Source organism: Pygocentrus nattereri, chromosome 22 (genome assembly GCF_015220715.1).
Source record: "Pygocentrus nattereri isolate fPygNat1 chromosome 22, fPygNat1.pri, whole genome shotgun sequence".
In the NCBI taxonomy this organism is placed as follows: Eukaryota; Metazoa; Chordata; class Actinopteri; order Characiformes; family Serrasalmidae; genus Pygocentrus; species Pygocentrus nattereri.
This window is the reverse complement of record NC_051232.1, coordinates 5,270,635-5,293,689: the sequence shown is the minus strand read 5'-3', so window position 1 is coordinate 5,293,689 and position 23,055 is coordinate 5,270,635. Positions and strand designations below refer to the sequence as shown.

The following is a 23,055-nucleotide window of genomic DNA, read 5'->3' as shown; positions in this document are numbered from 1 at the left end:
CCTCATTTTATATCTTTATCTGCAGCTGGTTGTTTTTATCATTGACAACGTTGAATGGGGGCATATGTCATTTAGCAAAGCTGGTGGATTTGCTGATGTTGCTGCTCTTTGCAGGCCTTAAAGCACATTCCAGAGGAGTTTGCTTTATGGTCAGCTTCAGGTGGAGTAAAGCAGTTTTAATGAGATGAGCAAACACAGAGCACTTAGCGCCGAAAACGCACTAATAGAACACACGCACGGACATGTCGGGACTCTTTCATCGCTCTCTCGCTTTTCTCTCTGAGGATGTGTGACGCAGCCTTGAGTCACTCGCTGGAGACGACCGGGGTCACTGCTGCGGGACAGCCCCGCACAACTGGAACAACCGTTGCTTAGAAACAGATGTTTTTGCAACCAATCACAAGTATGAAGGCTTATGACCTCACTGTCTGCATCGGTCAAAAGAGGAGAAGTTTATTTTAAGGTTTGTTTAGCCAGGCTGGACTGTCATAGCTTCCCGGTAGACTCATCCTCCTGGCGGCGTAGCTGGTAAAACCCTTAAATGTCATATTTGGTCTGTGAGCCTAGGAGAACTTCTTTCACTCATCCTGAAACCAGACATCCAGACAGATGTGGATACAGAGGTGAGCAAGGAAACAAAGAGGTGCTGGGATTTTAATATTGATTGATTGGAAGCCTTGGTCCCACTTTATATTAAGCGTCTCTTATAACTGTGTAGTTACACATGAATAACATATGCAACAACCGTGTAACTACTGATGACTTACAGATGGATTACAGCCTATGTTATCACACAAGTGTATCTTCTACCCAGGAACTTTCCTGTAGTGCAGTGTTGAAGTTGCAGTTTAAAGTAATTGGACAGTTCCTGTGTAGTTACTATGTAAGTACTGTGTAATAACAGTGTAGTTATATAGATGTTGCTTTGGGGTAGTTCAACACATGTAATTAAAGTCATAAATGTGACATTTTAACATAAGAGGGCGTCTGCTGTTCTGACACATATACATACAGAAGGCTGGAACTGGTTACAGTGTCACCGCAGTAGCAACATAAATGCTAGCTAACTGTTAGATTCATTTTTACATTTTTTAATTGTTAATTTTTATCTATTTTTATCTTTTATTCACTTTTATTTTAAATTTTCTTTTAATTTAAAATGATTAAATGTAGTTATTATTTTCTTTGTCATGTCAATCCCTGTTTTTGTAAATGCTCGGCTACTTTGAAAATGAGGGTTGTCCTCAATGTACTTCCGAGTCAAAATAAAGGTTGATTGATTGATTGATTGGTTGATTGATTGATTGATTAGGCAAGCTGGCAGATTCAGTGTAAGTAATGTCTTAATGTAGGTTATTGACTTTTCCCGCTGGGGATCGAACTGGTCACAGGGCCAGTTCCCTAACCTCCAGCCCACGACTGCCCCAAAATTTTAGTCATGAGACCCTTATTAGTCCCACAACGGGTAAATTTCACCTCCGCGTTTAACCCATCTGTGAAGTGAAACACCACATACACACTAGTGAGTGCACACACACTAGGGGGCAGTGAGCACACTTGCCCGCCCTATCCACGGCGCCCGGGGAGCAGTTGGGGGTTAGGTGTCTTGCTCAAGGACACCGCAGTCATGTGCTGTCAGCTCTGGGGATCGAACCGGTGCCGTTCTGGTCACGAGGCTGGTTCCCTAACCTCCAGCCCACGACTGCCCCAAGACAAAAGAAGGTCTGATCTCCGAGGTCTGATCTTATAGATGTGTAATATTGACCATCAATGGGCTGTTTTTGTTACAGTTTTCAGCTCTTTACCTGCTTGTTTCATGTTTAAGAATGATAAATATTTTACTTAAATCCATTCAATGGCTTTAACTGTTAAACATGAAATTACCTGCTTTTGGCAAAACAAAAAACTTTAACCCTCTATTACACACCATGTACTTGGTCATATTGGGCACTTTTAAACCTCTTTTTCAGAATCAATTTTTTTGTATTGAGATTTTGCAGAAATGTGTTTGTTGCCTAGAAGCAACACTGTGTGACAGTGAAGTGGATTTAACCAGTTACAAACCAGGTCTCACCACTTCAGGGAACACAGCTCTATGTTACTTCTTCCCATTGTCACACAATGTTGCCTCAGGGCAACAAACTCATTTTCCTGTCTTTACAATAATGTTTTACTTATTAAAGGTCAATGATGGGGTAGAGTAGTCAATAAAAGGCCTGTACTTGGTCGTGTGGTCTCTTTGTGGGCACTTTTAAACCTCTTTTTTAATGGTCAGTAACATTTTTTTTTGTATTGAGATTTTGCAGAAATAGGTTTGTTGCCTAGAAGCAACATTGTGCGACAGTGGAATGGATTTGGCCAGTCACAAACCAGGTCTCACCACTTCAGGGAGCACAGCTCTATATTATTTCTTCTCATTGTCGCACAATGTTGCCTCAGGGCAACATATTCCAAAAGGGCCCCTGCACACATTTTTTTTTTTATGTTTAGAATTTAATAATTGGGTCTGAAAAAAAAATTTTATGCAAGAAAACTGAACTAAATATGTTGTTTCTTGTTCTTATAGTGAGTTTAGTAGAGGGTTAAATAGAAACAAGTCAATAAGGTTTAATCTTGTATACAAGGCGGATCTGATGGGGGCAAAAATGTAACACACTGGCTTGGAGAAAAGGTGGTGTCCTACGACAGTGCCACGTTTAAAGCCGCTGACCTCTTCGGTACGACTTTCTCTACTGCCAGTGTTTGTCTAGGGAGACTGCATGGCTGTGGGCTGCTAGCAATAGGTGTGGCTGAAACACCTCCTGGGGAATTAGGGGTGTCCACAAACTTTTGTCCGTATCATTTGAAATGAATAGCACGCACCAGCTTTAAGCATTTAAGACATAAACTCAGTTGTTCAGCCTTTCAACCGAAGCTTTGGAACAACAGACTTGTGGGAGCAGCAAGGATAAGGCAGTGTTAGCGTTTTCCTCTCAGTGTGGGGACACTTCATTCCCGTAAAAATGCCAAATCTTCTGGACGCAGACCGACAGACGTGTGAGTAGGATGTAGTGAAGACTGAGACTCTGTTCAGAACCTAAAATGAATTAAAAGCAGAAAGGAACCCAACCACAACAGCAAACAGACGACCGGACACTGGATTCTGTTTGTTGTTGTGACTTTAGTTTTTTTGTATTTTTAGTGTGTTTACACACACGGTAACGTGTCATGAGGTTCTAATCATAATAAAATACCTCCTCTTGTTTTTACATCGTTTTTTTTTTTTTAGGATGGAAATATATTCGATACTTTTAAATGTTCAGTGGCTGCTATGAATATCAGTCAGGTGTGTGACAATGAGCAGATCGACAGTTTGGGTGTTAGTGCTGAGAAGGTAGGAGGTACTGCTGAAGTCTACCTGCTGCTGTTTGAGCATCTGTACGTTTCTACGTTCCTCGCATTCCTCACAGGATTATATAAGTGTACTAGGTAAACACAGATTGGCTTCTATGATACGTGCACACGCACACACACGCAAACACAAACACACACAAACACACCCAGACACACACACTTAACATTTGCATTCAGTTACCATCAGCATATCAAACAGAATTTAGCACTAATGGAGCTTGGAGCAGTGCTGGATAGCTGACTGTGTTTCTGTGTGTGTGTGTGTGTGTGTGTGTGTGTGTGTGTGTGTGTGTGAGTGTAGTGCTTTAATCTTATCTGAATATTCTGCACTTTTGAACTCAATGTTCTTTTAGAGAATTTAGAGAATGTGTGTGTGTGTGTGTGTGTGTATGAATGCCTGTGGATATACAGTACATGTGGAAATGTGTGTGTATATATATATGCAATTTATCTGGTGCTCCAAGGCCACGGGTGTATAAAGCCGAGCCCCTAGGCCTGCAGACTGCTTCTACAGACATTAGTGAAAGAATGGGTCGCTCTCAGGAGCTCAGTGAGTTCCAGCGTGGTACCGTGATCGGACGCCACCTGTGCAGCAAGTCCAGTCGTTACATTTCCTCACTACTAAATATTCCACAGTCAACTGTCAGTGGGATTATAACAAAGTGGAAGCGATTGGGAACGACAGCAACTCAGCCACGAAGTGGTCGGCCACGTAAAATGACAGAGCGGGGTCAGCGGATGCTGAGGGGCATAGTGCACAGAGGTCACCAACTTTCTACAAAGTCAATCACTACAGACCTCCAAACTTCATGTGGCCTTCAGATCAGCTCAAGAACAGCGTAGAGAGCTTCATGGAATGGGTTTCCATGGCCGAGCAGCTGCATCCAAGCCTTACATCACCAAGCGCAATGCAAAGCATCGAATGCAGTGGCGCCATCACTGGACTCTAGAGCAGTGGAGACGTGTTCTCTGGAGTGGCCAATCACACTTCTCCATCTGGAAATCCGATGGACGAGTCTGGGTTTGGCGGTTGCCAGGAGACGGTACGTGCCTGACTGCATTGTGCCGAGTGTAAAGTTTGGTGGAGGGGGGATTATGGTGTGGGGTTGTGTTTCAGGAGTTGGGCTCGGCCCCTTAGTTCCAGTGAAAGGAACTCTTGAAGCTTCAGCACCAAGAGATTGTGGACAATTTCTTGCTCCCAACTTTGTGGGAACAGTTTGGGGACGGCCCCTTCCTGTTCCAACATGACTGCGCTCTAGTGCACAAAGCAGATCCATAAAGACACGGATGAGCCAGTTTGATGTGGAAGAACTTGACTGGCCTGCACAGAGTGCTGACCTCAACCCCATAGAACACCTTTGGGATGAATTACAGCGGAGACTGTGAGCCAGGCCTTCTCGTCCTCGAGTGTCTGACCTTACAATTGTGCTTCTGGAAGAACGGTCAGAAATTCCCATAAACACACTCCTAACCCTTGTGGAAAGCCGTCCCAGAAGAGTTGAAGCTGTTATAGCTGCAAAGGGTGGGCCAACATCATATTAAACCCTATGGATTAAGAATGGGATGTTACATTCATATGTGTGTGAAGACAGAATACTTTTGGAAATATAGTGTGTATATATATATATATATATATATATATATATATATGGCTGTTGTCAGAAGAAAACCTTGTATCTCTAAAGTGGTAACTCAAGGAAAAAAACAACTTTACTTTTAAGGTAAGTGGAACCAAAACAGGTGTTCTCCACACACACACACACACACACACACACACACACACACACACACACACACACAGACACACACACACACACACACAAACACAGCAGGGCTTCATAAATATCTCCAGATGTGTGTTTGTCATTTAAAAGCTATTTTTGCTTTGCCAGCATAACACATTGTGTGTGTGTGTGTGTGTGTTGTATGTGTGTGTATATGTGTGTGTTGTGTGTGTGTTGTGTGTGTGTGGGTGAGTTTGTGTGTATGTGTGTGTGTTGTGTGTGTGTGTTGTATGTGTGTTGTATGTGTGTGTGTGTGTGTTTGTGTGTGTGTTGTATGTGTGTTGTATGTGTGTGTGTGTGTGTGTTGTGTGTGCGTGTGTGTTGTGTGTGTGTGTGTTGTGTGTTGTGTGTGTTGTGTGTGTGTGTGTGTTGTGTGTAGTGTGTGTGTGTGTGTGTTGTATGTGTGTGTGTGTGTTGTGTGTGCGTGTGTGTTGTGTGTTGTGTGTGTGTGTGTGTGTGTTGTGTGTTGTGTGTGTGTTGTGTGTTGTGTGTGTGTGTGTGTGTTGTGTGTGTGCGTTGTGTGTGCGTGTGTGTTGTGTGTTGTGTGTGTGTGTGTGTTGTGTGTTGTGTGTGTGTGTGTGTGTGTTGTGTGTTGTGTGTGTGTGTGTGTGTGTGTGTTGTGTGTTGTGTGTGTGTGTGTGTGTTGTGTGTTGTGTGTGTGTGTGTGTTGTGTGTTGTGTGTGTGTGTGTTGTGTGTTGTGTGTGTGTGTGTGTGTGTGTGTTGTGTTGTGTGTGTGTGTGTTGTGTGTTGTGTGTGTGTGTGTGTGTGTGTTGTGTGTGTGTGTGTATGCTGGGGGGTCATACTAAGCTGTCTGGTATCTGCTGGCTGCAGCTAGTGAGTAACAGTGGCAGACAGATACAGGCGGTTTGTGTGTGCGCACAGGTATTAACCCATCTGTTGTTTACCTTAAGTCCCTTTAGCTAATGTGCAAGTCGTATTGTTATCAGACTGTGGGATTATTGTGGATTACGGAGATTACACCTGACCCTCCCTATCTGACACACAAGCTCAATTAGGAGAAAATCTCATAGGAAGGAGGATAAAAGCACCGGCTGTTTTGTCCAGACTCACTGCAGGATAATAAAAAGGGTGAAACTGGGCGTCTTTTACTTAAAACAATTCTGACAGACTGTAATACACTACAGGAAGCGTAGGGGGCGATACGGCTTCTACTGTTTCATTTAAAAAGCTCTATAATGTTCATATGATCCATGCGGTCATACTGACTGACTGAATTAAATTGCAACTGGACAATTTTAATTTGCAATTTATCTCCCCTCCTTTACCTCCTTCATCATTGGTCAGTTTCTGACCATTGGTCTGCCGATGTCCAGACACTAAATGTCACAGCTAGGTTGAGATTGGACCACCACCTAGAAATTTCCAGCCACAAGAAGCTCTGTGGTCAAAAACTGGCCAGTGACGAGAGGCTAGAGGATGGCTAACACAAATTACTAACAGCAGAGCAGCAGGAAATGAAGGAGAATCAGGCTCTATCAGACACTTTATTACAGAAACGGGGGGAGATGAAAAGTGGACACTGTCTCGGAAGGGTGTGTGATTTAGAGAAGAAATTAAACGCCACTGATGTGACCCAGATTGGTCAGCATGACCAGTATTGGTCACCAGTCTTCGCCATGGTAACGAAGTCACGTTCCAGTTTGAATTATAGCTCATTGAAGTTTATAAATCGTGTGGAAAGTACAGACTATAAGTAGTGGAGGAGGGATGTCATTACAAGTTAAAGGTAATTAAACATTATTGCACAGTCTTGATTTACAGGCAGTAAAAAAATTGCCAGTTTCCTGCTGTAATTTTTACATTTTTATGATTTTTTAACGTCAAAAAAGTCAGAAGTGCATCTTAGGACCTGTTTTTGCATAATGTAAATGTAATTAATTATACAGTGTAACTAATGTAACTATGCAACTAAATTCCACTCACTGTGTATAATGTAGGTAATTACATGTAATAATCATGTATTATAAATATAATAAACATAAGAAAGCGATTCCTGCAGACATGTAAGAGTAGGTCAAGCGAGGAATGTCCACTATTCACAGTGACATACCCCACAGCTAAATGAGTAACTGAGGGCAGTAGTCTGCTTTGTTTTTAAAGGCTGACACTTGACTTGACCTCTCTGACCCTGAACACCGTAACAACCTGCTCCTGGTGATCGTAATGTCCCAAAAAATGTTACCCCATAATCCTGCCAATACTTGTTTTTATACCATGGCAGAACATGGAGTGTCTTCCAACATGTATTACAAAAATGTAAACCCTTGCTTATGAGAATAATAATAATAATAATAATAATAATAATAATATTTTTGTATGTATTACATATATGTAGGTGTTTATACACAATAACAGCACTTCTGTCAAAGTTCCATTCTCATAGTCAAACCCCGAGGCCTCAGTTCAAAATGCAAGGAACACAGTCAATTCAAACTCTGCTGTCACGGTGCAAAATCCCATCTCATGGCCCAGTCAAACTTTGTTGCCACAGTGCAAAGTCCAAGTCACATAGCCCAGTCAAACTCCAGTGCCACAATGCAAAATCCCATCGCACGCCCCAGTCAAACTCTACTGTGACAATGCAAAATCCCATATTATGGCCCAGTCAAACTCCACTGCGACAATGCAAAATCCCATCTCATGCCCCAATCAAACTCTACTGTGACAATGCAAAATCCCACATTATGGCCCAGTCAAACTCCACTGCGACAATGCAAAATCCCATTTCATGCCCCAGTCAAACTCTACTGTGACAATGCAAAATCCCATATTATGGCCCAGTCAAACTCCACTGCGACAATGCAAAATCCCATCGCACGCCCCAGTCAAACTCTACAGCGACAATGCAAAATCCCAACTCATGCCCCAGTCAAACTCTACTGACACAATGCAAAATCCCATGTTATGGCCCAGTTAAACTCCACGTCCTCAATGCAAAAGAAGTGCATCTTAGGACCTGTTTTTGCATAATGTAAATGTAATTAATTATACAGTGTAACTAATGTAACTATGCAACTCGCTGTGTATAATGTAGGTAATTACATGTAATAATCATGTATTATAAATATAATAAACAGAAAAAAGCGATTCCTGCAGACATGTAAGAGTAGGTCAAGCGAGGAATGTCCACTATTCACAGTGACATATCCCACAGCTAAATGAGTAACTGAGGGCAGTAGTCTGCTTTGTTTTTAAAGGCTGACACTTGACTTGACCTCTCTGACCCTGAACACCGTAACAACCTGCTCCTGGTGATCGTAATGTCCCAAAAAATGTTACCCCATAATCCTGCCAATGCTTGTTTTTATACCATGGCAGAACATGGAGTGTCTTCCAACATGTATTACAAAAATGTAAACCCTTGCTTATGAGAATAATAATAATAATAATAATAATAATATTTTTGTATGTATTACATATATGTAGGTGTTTATACACCTGCACAGCACTCCTGTGAAAGTTCTATTCTCATAGTCAAACCTCAGTACCTCAAACCTCAAACCTCAAAGGCCTCAGTACAAAATGCAAGGAACACAGTCAATTCAAACTCTGCTGTCATGGTGCAAAATCCCATCTCATGGCCCAGTCAAACTTTGTTGCCACAGTGCAAAGTCCAAGTCACACAGCCCAGTCAAACTCCACTGCAACAATGCAAAATCCCATCTCACGCCCCAGTCAAACTCTACTGTGACAATGTAAAATCCCATCTTATGGCCCAGTCAAACTTCAGTGCCACAATGCAAAATCCTATCGCACGCCCCAGTCAAACTCTACTGTCACAATGCAAAATCCCATATTATGGCCCAGTCAAACTCCACTGCGACAATGCAAAATCCCATCGCACACCCCAGTCAAACTCTACAGCGACAATGCAAAATCCCATATTATGGCCCAGTCAAACTCTACTGCAACAATGCAAAATCCCATCTCATGACCCAGTCAAACTCCAATGCCACAATGCAAAATCCCATATTATGGCCCACTCAAACTCCACTGCGACAATGCAAAATCCCATCGCACCCAGTCAAACTCTACAGCGACAATGCAAAATCCCATCTTATGGCCCAGTCAAACTCTACTGCGACAATGCAAAATCCCATCTCATGACCCAGTCAAACTCCAGTGCCACAATGCAAAATCCCATATTATGGCCCACTCAAACTCCACTGCGACAATGCAAAATCCCATCGCACACCCCAGTCAAACTCTACAGCGACAATGCAAAATCCCATCTTATGCCCCAGTCAAACTGTACAGCGACAATGCAAAATCACATCTTATGGCCCAGTCAAACTCCACTGCAACAATACAAAATCCCATCTTATGGCCCAGTCAAACTCCACTGCAACAATGCAAAATCCCATCTTATGGCCCAGTCAATTTCCAGTGCCACAATGCAAAATCCCATCTCACGCTCCAGTCAAACTCTACAGACACAATGCAAAATCCTATTTTATGGCCCAGTCAAACTCCACTGCAACAATACAAAATCCCATCTTATGGCCCAGTCAAACTCCACTGCAACAATGCAAAATCCCATCTTATGGCCCAGTCAAATTCCAGTGCCACAATGCAAAATCCCATCTCACGCCCCAGTCAAACTCTACAGACACAATGCAAAATCTTATTTTATGGCCCAGTCAAACTCCACTGCAACAATACAAAATCCCATCTTATGGCCCAGTCAAATTCCAGTGCCACAATGCAAAATCCCATCTCATGCCCCAGTCAAACTCTACAGACACAATGCAAAATCCTATTTTATGGCCCAGTCAAACTCCAGTGCCACAATCTAAAATCCCATCTTATGGCCCAGTTAAACTCCACTGCGACAATGCGAAATCCCATTGCATACCCCAGTCAAACTCTACTGCGACAATGCAACATCACATTTTATGGCCCAGTCAAACTCCACTGCGACAATGCGAAATCCCATCTCACACCCCAGTCAAACTCTACTGACACAATGTACATCCCATCTTATGGCCCAGTCAAACTCCACTGCGACAATGCAAAATCCCATCTCATGCCCCAGTCAAACTCTACTGACACGATGCAAAATCCCATCTTATGGCCCAGTCAAACTCCACTGCAACAATGCAAAATCCCATCTCATGCCCCAGTCAAACTCTACTGACACAATGCAAAATCCCATCTTATGGCCCAGTTAACCTCCACATCCACAATGGAAAATCCCGTTTTATGGCCCAGTCAAGCTGCAGTGCCACAATGTAAAATCCCATTTTATGGCCCAGTCAAACTCCACTGCGACAATGCGAAATCCTATCTCATGATCTCATGCCCCAGTCAAACTCTACTGACACATTGCAAAATCCCATCTTATGGCCCAGTTAAACTCCACGTCCACAATGCAAAATCCCATTTTATGCCCCAGTCAAACTCTAGTGCCACAATGCAAACTCCAAGTCACTCAGTCCAGTCAAACGCCACTGTCACAATGCAGTTTCTGACCATGGGTATGCCATTGTCCAGATATTATTGTCCATTCTCAGCACAAAATACACATTTTTTCTGGGATTCATTACACACGTAAATGTCACTGCTAGGTTGAGATTGGACCACCACCTAGAAATTTCCAGCCACAAGCAGCTCTGTGATCAAAAACTGGCCAGTGACGAAAGGGTAGAGGATGGCTAACACAAATTGCAAACAGCAGAGCAGCAGGAAATGAAGGAGAATCAGGCTCTATCAGACACTTTATTACAGAAACGGGAGGAGATGAAAAAGCGGGCAGTGTGTAGGAAGGGTGTGTGATTTAGAGAAGAAATTAAACACCACTGATATGACCCAGATTAGTCAGCAGGAAAACTAGAACTGATCTACAGGTTGGCCTCTCTTTCTTTCCAGCAGTTGCACCAAGATAATTTGCATCGTGCTCTTCTCAAGGTTAAAGAAAAGGCCAAAATCTTTATATCTTTGTGTTTGTTTTCATGTTTGTATGTCTATGCTGATGTATAATCTCTGTTTCTGTAGATGCATATTATGCATGTATGTATCACCAAACTCAACCAGTTTACATTGAAGTCCCTGTAGTTACTGAATAATAACCCATAGCGTGTAATAAGCCTGGGATCTTGAGTTATTCATGCAAACGCATTTCCAAAAAAGTTGGGACGCTGTGCAAAAAGTAAAATAAAGACAAATTGAACTGATATACAAATGATTTAAACCCTGTGTTTCACTGGAAATAGTGCAAAGACAATACATCAATTGTCAAAACTGAGAGCTTTTATCCTACGGCTGTACCTCTAGATTGCACAGGAACTGAATTGTCCTGTCATTTTCCTTCCTTATGGAAAAGGTTTGCATCACTTTCTGCAGAAACACTAACACATGGAAACTCTCAGAGAGCGGATGGAGGGACGGAATGCGTGAATTAGAGCTGGAGAATTACTCTGAATAGGTATAAACGGTCCACCGAGACGCTGAGATATGATCTAACGCACATGTACTGAAGCATTCATATACATGCAGTTGTGGGTAGACATTATACATCTCACATTCACATCAAGACTGACCGAGTTTGCACTGTTTGTAATTTCACACACACACACACACACACACACACACACACTTGCCACTCAGACTCTGGGTGGGCTGGCTGAACATTCTTGCTCTTACTGGGGGGCGGTTGTGGTCAATTTACATGCAACTACTTTTATAGAGTCTGAACTGCCCAGTACATTTTAGACTGGAATAAAATTAGAAGTCACAGTCGTCGCCATGGTAACGAAGTCATGTTCCAGTTTTCTTTGAATTATAGCTCATTGAAGTTTATAAATCGTGTGGAAAGTACAGACTATAAGTAGTAGAGGAGGGATTTTATTACAAGTTAAAGGTAATTAAACATCGCACAGTCTTGATTTGCAGGCAGTAAAAAAAATGCCAGTTTCCTGCTGTAATTTTTACATTTTTATGATTTTTTAATGTCAAAAAAAGTCAGAAGTGCATCTTAGGACCTGTTTTTGCATAATATAAATGTAATTCATTGCGCAATCTAACTAAATTCCATCCATTATGTAATAAGTTGGTAATTACATGTAATAATCATGTAATATAAGTATAATAAACAGAAAAAAGCGGTTCCTGCAGACATGTAAGAGTAGGTCAAGCGAGGAATGTCCACTATTCACACTGACATGTTGCACAGCTAAATGAGTAACTGAGGGCAGTAGCCTGCTTTGTTTTTAAAGGCTGACACTTGACTTGACCTCTCTGACCCTGAACACCATAACAACCTGCTCCTGGTGATCGTAATGTCCCAAAAAATGTGAGCCCACAATCCTGCCCATACTTGTTTTTGTCGTCCGATGCGTATTACAAAAATGTAAAATCTATATATGACAACAATAACAGCAATAATAATAATAATAATTTTTGTTTGTATTACATGTATGTAGGTGTCTATAAATAATAACAGCACTCCTGTCATGGTGCAAAGTTCCAACTGAATAGTCAAGTCAAACTCTTCTGTAAATGTGTGAATCCCCAGCTTGTGGCCCAGTGAAACCCAGAGGCCTCAGTACTAAATGCAAGGCACACAGTCCAGTCAAACTCCACTGGCACGGTGCTAAATCCCATCTCATGGCCCGGTCAAACTCTGGTGCACTGGTGCAAAATCCAAGGCTCATAGCCCAGTCAAACTCTGCCGCAATGCAATCTCCAAAACTGACAGCCCTGTTAAACTCCACTGTTACAATGCAAAATCCCATCTCATGGCCCAGTCAAACAGTATAAAATCCAGGTCAAACAGACCAGTCAAACTCCATTGTCATGGTGCAAATTACCAGGCTTAAGGTCCTTTCAAACTCTGTCACGGTGCAAAATTCCGAGTTCTATGGCACAGGGAAAAACTTCTGTTGTGGTGTGAATTCACCAGCTTGTGGCCAAGTCTCTCCTGTGGCCCATAACACTGATGTTGTGGTGCTATGTTCATGATTCTCAGTCCAGTTAAACTCTGCTGTCATGGAGTGAAGTTCCCGGGTCATGGCCAAGTCAAACTCTTCTGTTGTGGTGCAAATTAGTAAAACACAATCTTGTAAACTTCAGCTGTCATGCTGCAAAGTTTTAGCTTCATGGCCTAGACATACTCTGCTGTCATGGTGCAAAGCTCCCAGGTAGTGGCCAGCTGAGAAAATTAAAAAAAAAAAAAAAATCCAAACATTTCATATATTTATCATCACTTTAACATACTTTGGAAATATTTACTGTCAAATACCTGCCGCTGCCGCTTACATTGTGTGCATATTTCATGATGAATGCATCAGTAGAAACACTACAAAAATGTATTTGAAAAGAACTTTTAACATTAACTCCCATTAATCCCCCTTCTCCTGTGAAATTAGCTTTTGGAGATAAAAGGTTTATTTTTATTTCATTTTCTAAATCAATCAAGTCAATTTCTTCTTTCAGATTTTTAAAAAAACTGGAACATGCAGCTTTTAGATTAAAATAAAATAAAGTCAAATTTAAGAGATTCAGAGGCTCTATGTTTACTACCAAATCGGGAACATTTTTAGTCCTTAAACACACACACCTCCCTTGCCTTTATGGCCGGAATGACCCCTGTCCTTGGGTGGTCCAGTCTAGTCTGTCAAGTGCAACAAGCCTCATAATATTTACCTCTGTTAGTCTGAGTCAGGCTTCTTTATCGCTAGCAATGACGCAACCTCTAAGTTATTTGGAGTTGTGTTGCTAATGCTAGCCATAGGAAGTGCAACTCATATCTACATCTGGACATGCTGCACCACTGAGCAGGCCACACATCTCCAACAGTCTTAAAAAGCAACAGTGGGCTGTAGTGGAAGGTAATGCATATAAACACTTACATGTTTCTTTAAATATAAAGTGCCACTTACTCATTTTCCTAAATTATTATTAGAGTTTACTAATACATATAATCCGGTTTTGGGATAATCAAACTGCTTGGGTTGTCCTGGTCCATCTTTACCACCTCTTCTCCACCTTCCATCTCACCAAATGTGGTCCATACCTGCTACTAATATGAACAATAAGTAAGCAAGGACATAGGTGGGCTGGGCCACAGCTGAAAAAATGGAGAGTGACCGGTAGCGTCCACAAATCACTTGCTTGTGAGCTCTATTTTGGCCCAACTTCACAAATAATAATTCCTCCTTATTGACTTTGAAGCTTCTGTATGAGAATTTCTCAGGGTTTGAGTGTTAGCATTAACAAGGCAGTCCCTGCCCTCTGCATTCCTCCCAGCGGAGGTCGTGTGGAGGCCTGTTGTTTTCACAAACTCTCAAGAGGACACGCTTCACAGCCACAGATAACAATACCAGATTATTCTGCCTTTGGGGAGCATAGCTGGGCTTACTGCCTTATAGGCAGACTCAACAGCATTATTACACATCACCCTGTTCCCTTGAGCTAAAAGAAGAAAAAGATGAGGGCCATGTGCTTTAAACTCTTCAACCCATTCAGTTATCAATCTTAACATTTGTTTTAGCATCGATTTGGCCTCTGAACAAGTAACGAAAACCTGTAACAAAAAATTACCATAGCTAGCTTGCTTATGTCAACATACACTTGCCCGAAACTTTTAAAAGTTGTTCAGTAATCTCCGGTAGACTTGCTTATGTGGTGTCTGACACTCACTAGCCATGTTTACATGCAGCCTAATAATCCGTTAACAATCAGACTAATAGCTCAATCGGAATAGAATGCCTTCATGTATACAACTTAATCGGAATAGGCTCTTCCAATTGAGGCCCTTTCAGAGTACAGTTTCTATCTGATTGAACGGGGTGGGGAATCCTGTAAATAATCCATTAAATAGAAGAATAATAACCGTGTAAACTCCTGCATCCGATTACATTCCCCATTGGAAAGTCTGTTCTGCATGTGCATCGTGTCATAGCGAAAGTTTACAATGTTATATATGGCAAAGCAGAAACTGGTCTGCAGAGGAGACGAAGTTTATACTTTAAAAGACGGACATCCAGCTTATGTGTCTCAGAACTCGACGTCTTCCTCTCGGCCTTCTTTAATAAGAACGTGAAGGACGTTTTCCTGAGTCTGACGTCATTTTAAAGCAATTAAAAACGCAGGCACTGCTCACTGCTGCTCATCTCACTCTGACTGGACTCAGGTGATGCTCGGTGTCGGGGTGACGTCTGCACTGAGTGGTTCTCTGCTCATGCGCATATTTGTGGATCATATTACTTGTAGTGAGCATGTAAACGGAGATTGTCCACCAGATAGTTGAGTAGAGTGAGCATAAAAACAACCCCGGTCTTCATCTGTAATCCGAATGTATTCAGTTGGATTGGCTGACATGCAAGAGGCTTTGCATATAAATACAGACACCGACTAATTGTAACCTATGAAAACAGAGATGTCAAGACAGTTACTACCATTTTAAACTTTGTGATGTGCTTTTATACAACCTGATGTCTAATCTTTATATTATTGGGTAGGGATGTGCATTGTCAATAGTTTTGAATAGTCAATCAGTGTTAATGACTGGATGTACCTTTTTAGGCACGATATGAGGCCAAAAATCTCAGCAGCACAAATGTTTAGCGGCACAATGAGGACTACATTTGCGTTTCATTTTTCAATATAGCCATTAGGTTTTTTCTTGAGTGAGTAACAGAGCCTTCCGATGAGCTAACAGCCAACACTAGAGCGAACCAGTGCAATGTTGGATGCTGATAGGCACTCGTCCTCTTCTACATAAGATCTTTTCTCCTCAGTGGACGATCTTCCCAGGTGGTAGTTTGGCAGAGAAACATCTGTTTATTATTTCTGGACCTACTTATCATCAGCTACAATAATTAGCATTAGCCTAGTAAGTGACAGTTTTGAGTTTGAGTAAACTTGAGTTTTCTTCTCTCAGTGAGGTTCTTCTTGAACAGCTACACGTCCTTTCAGGCCCACAGCACTGATTCGTCTTCTCACAGTGGAAGGATGGACAGAAACACCTGTGGGTGTGTTCAGACCTGAAGCACCTTGATGTTCTCCTCTCTCTCAAAGATGAAAGCTTTAAGTGCTGTTTATCTGATGGGGGCTGTTTCAGTGTTCCAGCAGGTCTTCCAGGTGGTTGTTAGGAGCCCCGTTTTTCCTGCCATTTAATCATTATTTGAATTCCAGTTTTGGAACGTTGTGTTTTTCTTTCACTTATTTTCCTTGGATTTCCTCAATTCTTACACAAGGGCATTAGTTAACATCTGATCTTCTCACATCTCTTGGAAACAAAGAACATGTACCTTATGGCTGTTCTGAAAGGTACATTAGTGAAGGGTGTTCTCTGGCTTCTGCATAGCGCTGTTTATGTATGTGTGCTAGAGAAAGATTTATAGGTGGACACCAGCAGGACGGCTGCTTTGTGGCTTCTTCTGCAGTTAGCGCATGTTGCTAAGGTCATTATTTTTGCCATAAATCCACTGCTGGGGTTTTTATGGAGGGAGTCTATGTATTAACGCCTGCATATCACATGTCTAGGTAAGTATGTGTGTGTTTGCATGCATAAAGCCAGACAGATCGGGTCCAAGACAAGCCGTTTTATCCAGAGATCAGTGGCAGTAAGAAAGCGTTGAGCCGATTCCTTCTCTCCGGAATGTTCTTTCTCTCTCTCTCTCTCTCTCTGGTCATTTACCATCAGTCTTAAAAAAAAAAAAGCTGGTTTGACAGAAAATGAAACGTGCAGAAGTTCAGCCTCCATTACTTACTGTTGCTATGTGCGTCAAACCTTGGTTCTATGTTATATGACACATCCTAATAACTGTGTAGCTACATCTTAACAATAAAGGAAATGACAATGTAACTATTAGTGATGTACTGACTGTTACAGATGGATTGCAGTAGTACAACCCATATAAAATATAAATAAGGGGGCAGTCGTGGGCTGGAGGTTAGGGAACCGGCCCTGTGACCGAAAGGTTGCCAGTTCGATCCCCAGTGCTAATAGCACAGGACTGAGGTGTGCTTGAGCAAGACACCTAACCCCCAACTGCTCCCCGGGCACCGTGGATAGGGCTGCCCACCGCTCCAGGCAAGTGTGCTCACTGCCCCCTAGTGTGTGAGGGCTCACTAGTGTGTCTGGGGTGTTTCACTGCACAGCTGGGTTAAATGCAGAGGTGAAATTTCCTAATAAGGGTCACTTAAATTACAGGGGTATCAACTTCAACTACTGGTAGATTCATCAGTAGATTTTTCACTTACACTAAGTTTCAAATCAGCTCTTCAGTACGGCCTGTTCTACTGTCAGTGGTTGTGTATGGAGACTGCAGGGTTATCTACTTGATTTTATACACCTGTTAGAAATGGGTGTGTTTGAAACATGATTTCACAAACGTTTGGCCATATGGTACTAATTTACTGCCACTGCCGTTCTCACTATCACTCTCTCTCTCAAGTTTTTCCTTTACCTGTTGGACAAAGTAGCTCTGAGAGATAATTATGATTGGCATACGAATGATTATTTGGTAAAAAGGTCCCCAAATTTAGTGAATAAGCCAAAAAAATAGGTTGGTCTCTGAAAGTGCAGCTTTACAGTAAGTGGAGCTGATCAAATGGACAGTGAGCGAAGAAACAAGGAGGTGGTCATGATGTCCTGCCTGATTGGGGTATATACTTTCCATCAGCCATACATTCTCTCCAACAGTGTTTCTCAATTTTATGTCTGTTGTGTGTTTGTGAAAGCACCCCTGACCGGTGTGATTTCAGGCTCAAATGGGCAGCAGATGTGCTGAGCTTTTATGCACAACTATGATCTACAGTGTTTTGGTAATGATAGTGATTTTTGGAGCCACGCGTCTACTGCTGAAACATAAAACTACAAAAACACAGCTCGACCCAGCCGGGGGTTAAGAGTTACGGTCAGACAGACTCCTGACGCAAGAAATGCACAAAAGATCAGGTGTGCACCGCCAAACAATGTGTGTGTGACGAACAATCTCCCACTCATGATCTGTTTTATTGTTCATCTGACGTTTTTTCATGGTTCATGCTTCAGTTGAGATTGAGTGGAAGATTAGACCAGCTCTAAAAGACTTACACATACACAATGTGTAAAGGCTCCTCCACTCCCATCTCTGAACATCAAAATCAGCTTTGGTTTCTTTAAGTCTCTAATAAAAGACGCAGTTTTGGTCGGGAAATGAATGTAATAATCTATAAAATACACAAAGAACAATAGAATTACAAGAAAGTATTTTGACACAATAAAATGTCTTTCTTTCAAAATAAGGCAGGTTTGTCGATCCAACTGCCTAAACTCAATCTACCATCACCTTTCATTAACCACATTCATTGAACTTCATCTACCTCATCTTGGTTCTTCGGACCCCTAGCCGCTCCCAGGCCAACTTGGAGATATAATACCCCCACAGGTCCGAGGATGACCTCAGGGTCTCGTCCCAGTAGGCCATGCATGGTAAACCTCCAACAGGAGGAGTCCAGGGGGCATTCTGATCAGATGCCCAAACCACCTCAACTGGCCCCCCTCAATGTGGAGGAGTAGTAGCTCTACTCCAAGCTCCTCCCGGGTGATAGAGCTCCTAACTCTATCAAGTACGCTGTAAGACAACATGCTGCGAAGCTCATTTCCACCACTTGTATCCACAATCTTGTTCTTTTGGACATTAGCCAAAGCTCATGACCATAGACAAGGGTGGAGATGTAGACCAACTTGTAAACAGAGAGCTTTGCCTTCATGCTCAGCTCCCTCTTCACCACAACAGTCTGGTACAGTGACCACATTACTTGCGTCTGTCCCAGCCTGCAGCTAATCTCATGATCCCTCTTCCCATCACTGATAAACAAGACCCTGAGATACTTAAACTCCTCCACCTGAGGCAGGTATTCTCCCCTTACTTGGAGTGGGCACGCCATCCTTTTCCAGGCAAGGACTTATTTGACTCTGAGTTGGTTTGAAAGTGGTCAGTTTAGAAGTACAATCAGGGATAGAGGATGTGGTAAGAGTAACATATAACATATAACATATAACAATATATCATAGCGACCGACTACTGGCTGGCCCTGGCTTCTAGATGCTCTTGAGGCATAGCTATGCTGATGGCTGTGCTATGAGGATCATGGGAGGCATGCACTCTCCAGAAAACTATTTTTGTTGTTTATGCTGTTGTTTGTCAGTTAAAGGTATATGTTTATTGTGATGCTCTGTGTCAGGGAGTGGGTTCAGTTGGTGTGGGTTGGTTGTCACCGTGAGGGCCTTCACCAGGAGTTCAGCGCTTTCTATGTGCCTTTCTATCCTGGTGTTTAATAAAGAGCACTTCTTGTGGTGGAGCCATGGAACTTTGACTGACTCTGCTCTATCGGATTCAATCGAAATGTGTGGCATAATGGAATTAAGTTCATACAGCAATTTGTTTTGTGGATGTTGCAAGAAAGGTAAGACAGAGATGGTGAATAAAACAAGAGTAAAGACATACCCCTTGTGCAAATAGATGGAGGCCCAAGCCAACGAAATGTCTGAACATGAGAAGTCATCAGAAAATGTTTCCCTACCTCCAGTTAGCTTTTCCTGTTGAATGGACCAACAGAAATCCTTCAAAATTAATTGGGAAAAACTTTACACAAACTTTCGTCACGAGTTGAGAATGCTTTCTCCTTCTCCTGAAAAGCTGCTACTTTTGAGATATGAGGTTTCGTTCTGACCATTAGATTCCATTCTGCTCAACTATACAGAGTTAGGTTAGGTTACGTGAGTCCAGGTGTAAATCCCACAAATCATTCTCTCCTTATTCTAACTGGTTTGATTGATTGATTGTTTGGCTTATTTAGCGTTTGAGATAATTACATTCTTTCAATAATAAATGTTAAATGCAGTGTAAAATCGAGTCAAATCTGTTTCAATTAATAGCTTGGCTTGTTTTCCTTACATGTACAACAACCAGCTACCTGTTTGAGTGTATAATATCTAAAATATAAAACATTTTTTATTGTTTTAGATGTGGTTAAATGCAGTGTATATCTTTCACTGAGTGCTCTAGACGGTTTTGGGATAACGGTTTGAATTAGAACACATTTCCGTAGTTTGAATCTTTGAAATATCTGTAGTAGTGCAGGCTGAAGCCCAGCTGCAGTGAGCTGTAGGTGCACCAGTAAAGAATGTATCTGTGAAATTACAGCAGCAGTTTGTTTAGAGTACAATCCACATTTACAGGAAAGTACCTTTTAATTACAGAAGTTAACTGTACTGTTTTTACAGTAAGGTATATATATATTTATATATAGCTACTGTAATACCTTCTTTAAGAATAACACTACAGTACACTTTGTCATTTTATCCATACATTGCAATGTGGCATGGCAGCAATCCTCAAAAATGCAGTCTGGATAAGTAATAAGGTACAATATCTCATAGATTTGACTGTTCTTATTAGAAGTTTCTCCATCAGGGTCACGGGGGGTGCTGGAGCCTACCCCGGCAGCCATTGGGCAGAAGGCAGTCCATCACAGGGCAGACAGACAGACAGACAGACAGACAGATACTCCTAGGGGCAATTTAGCATGTCCAATTGGCCTGACTGCATGTCTTTGGACTGTGGGAGGAAACCGGAGTCCATACAAACTCCACACATTCCCTGGTCAGCCAGCCGGGGAATCGAACCCAGGCCCTCCTCACTGTGACGCAACAGTGCTACCCATCACGCCACCGTGCCGCCCTATTAGAAGATTTGTATTACATAATATGGTAATTTACTATAAATGCCTCACTAACATTCCAGGAGACAGGAGACATGCTGTTGACTATTGGCTATATAACTATACGTAGCCAACACTACCATCTCAGTATTAATTGCAACAGCATTAAACTGTTTACCAAACACATCTTATAGAGTAATATGCAGTAATATATACTTCAGTTCGCAAAGCTAGCCTGCCTTATTTTTCACCACTGACTACAGTGTTTCTCAATTATGGCTGTATTATCCTCCTCAGAAAAGTAAGAGTTGTTTGTTACCATTTTTTTTGTAAAGTCAAAGAAAGTGTGCTTCCTTTGTAAGTTATTGTTTCGTCCACTTATACAACTTTGAGGCATTTTGTGACAGCATGCGGTTCGCAGGTATACTTGAAATTGTTACGAAAATTAATTGAACCGTAACTTTAAGTTGGCTTGGAAAAGCCATAGCTACACTTGAAGACCCACAAAGATGGTTCCTCAAGGGTTAAAGTAAAGTAAAAGTAAAGTAAACAGTGGTTCTATTTAGAGCCGTATACACTTAATGGTTCGTTTGCATGATGAAATGATTCAGATTGATGGAGAATGTGTGGGGAACCCTTTACTTGGTGCTATATGGAACCATACGCAACACATTTTCCATCAATTTGAGCCATTCCACCATGCAAAGAACCATTTAGGCATGCAAATGAATATTTGTGTTCAAGGCTCTATATAGAACCATTGTCTTTACTAAAGAACCCCTGAAGAACCATCTTTTTTAAAAGTATATGACTTCCCTAAGGTGTTGCTGGGCTGTGGCTATGTTGACCCACATGTCAAGGGGTTGCTAGGCCATTGCTGTTGTATCCCAGGTGGTTGCTAATATGTGTGTATATATGTGCATCAGTTTGTATGTGAGTCTGTATGTAATGGCTATAGGGGCGGTGTGAGAAATCTCTTTTGTGACATCATTTACAGCAGATGAAATTAGATTTTTTTCAGCATGGCATGAATTTATAAATGAAAAAGTAATTGTGTTTGAACGAAGACTTTAAGAACATAATGCATGTTGAAATTTATCATCCTCATATTTGGTCCTTACAGAGAGCTAAATACATACACAAACATACACACAGGCAGTTTGGCGGGTTGGACGTGATCCTTTCCAGGGACCTGTTGGTTTATAAAGGTGAAAGGCTAAAGGCCATATGCAGGGTGACCCCTCACATTCCAGCCACTCTGAAAAGCAACACAGCTGAAAAAATGTGAATTCCATTCAAACAATTCAAAAAAATCTAGAAAGATTCATCAATTCGGAATCAATATCATTAATATCATGGAAAGAGTTTGGTCCAAAATGTCTCTAATACTCTAGTCCTCCACAGCATCATGGGTTTCAAATAAGTAAGACGCTGTAAAATGTGGATTTGATGTGTCCAGAGTGATGAACAGAGCTGTAGATGATTCTACATGGACTAGGAAAGCTATAGATCATTAACTAAAGGTCGTGAAAATAATACCCAGATTGTTTTACTACATTTCATAACTATGCTCTTAAAAATGTTTTATATGGTTCTTTTGGGGGCACCAAAACTAGCTCTTCTGTGGTACCACTCCAAAGAACAGTTCTTAGATCCCTTGTTTTAAATATTAAATGCAAATGTTTTAAGCTTCTGCTCATTAATTGAGCTTTTCACTTTTTTTTCCAGACCTGTGCGCCATTGTCCGAGAAAACCAGGGCAGGTAAGTCCTCGGAATTTGAACATTTCTACTGCTAACAGAAGTGTGCCTCCTTCGGTTTTCTGGTTTGTTGTGTGTTGTGGTCTATTTTTGTGTGTGGTTGTTGGTGAACTGGCGATTCTGGTCAAATCTGAGGTTCAGATTTTCAGGAACATCTTGCTATTATCATAAACAGAGAATTAGAGCCAGCATGCTTGTCTCTACCAAAGTCTTGGTATGAGATCAGTTAGAAAGTTGAACACTGAACATTTACAGATGGTAGAGTTGGTGTACATTATTTCGGTGCTTAATATTTCTCATTCTGCATTAATGAAAAGCATATTAGCTCCTCAAAATAATAATCTTAGTACTTCGTAATGAGAAATATGTCCAAATATCATCAATGTCATTGTCTTCATTGGCTAACATGGAAGCCAAACATTTCAGAGCAAAAACAAAAACAA

At 41.6% G+C, this 23,055-nt stretch overlaps 1 protein-coding gene across 1 annotated transcript in view; it reads left to right on the top strand.

Annotated features, from left to right (window-relative positions):
• dlc1 (DLC1 Rho GTPase activating protein) overlaps window positions 1–23,055 on the top strand; it is a 178,613-nt gene that overhangs the window by 41,440 nt on the left and 114,118 nt on the right. Inside the window, exon 5 of the mRNA XM_017720802.2 lies at window positions 22,582–22,615. Coding sequence (XP_017576291.1) covers window positions 22,582–22,615 — 34 coding nt within the window. The remainder of the gene's footprint in view (window positions 1–22,581; window positions 22,616–23,055) is intronic.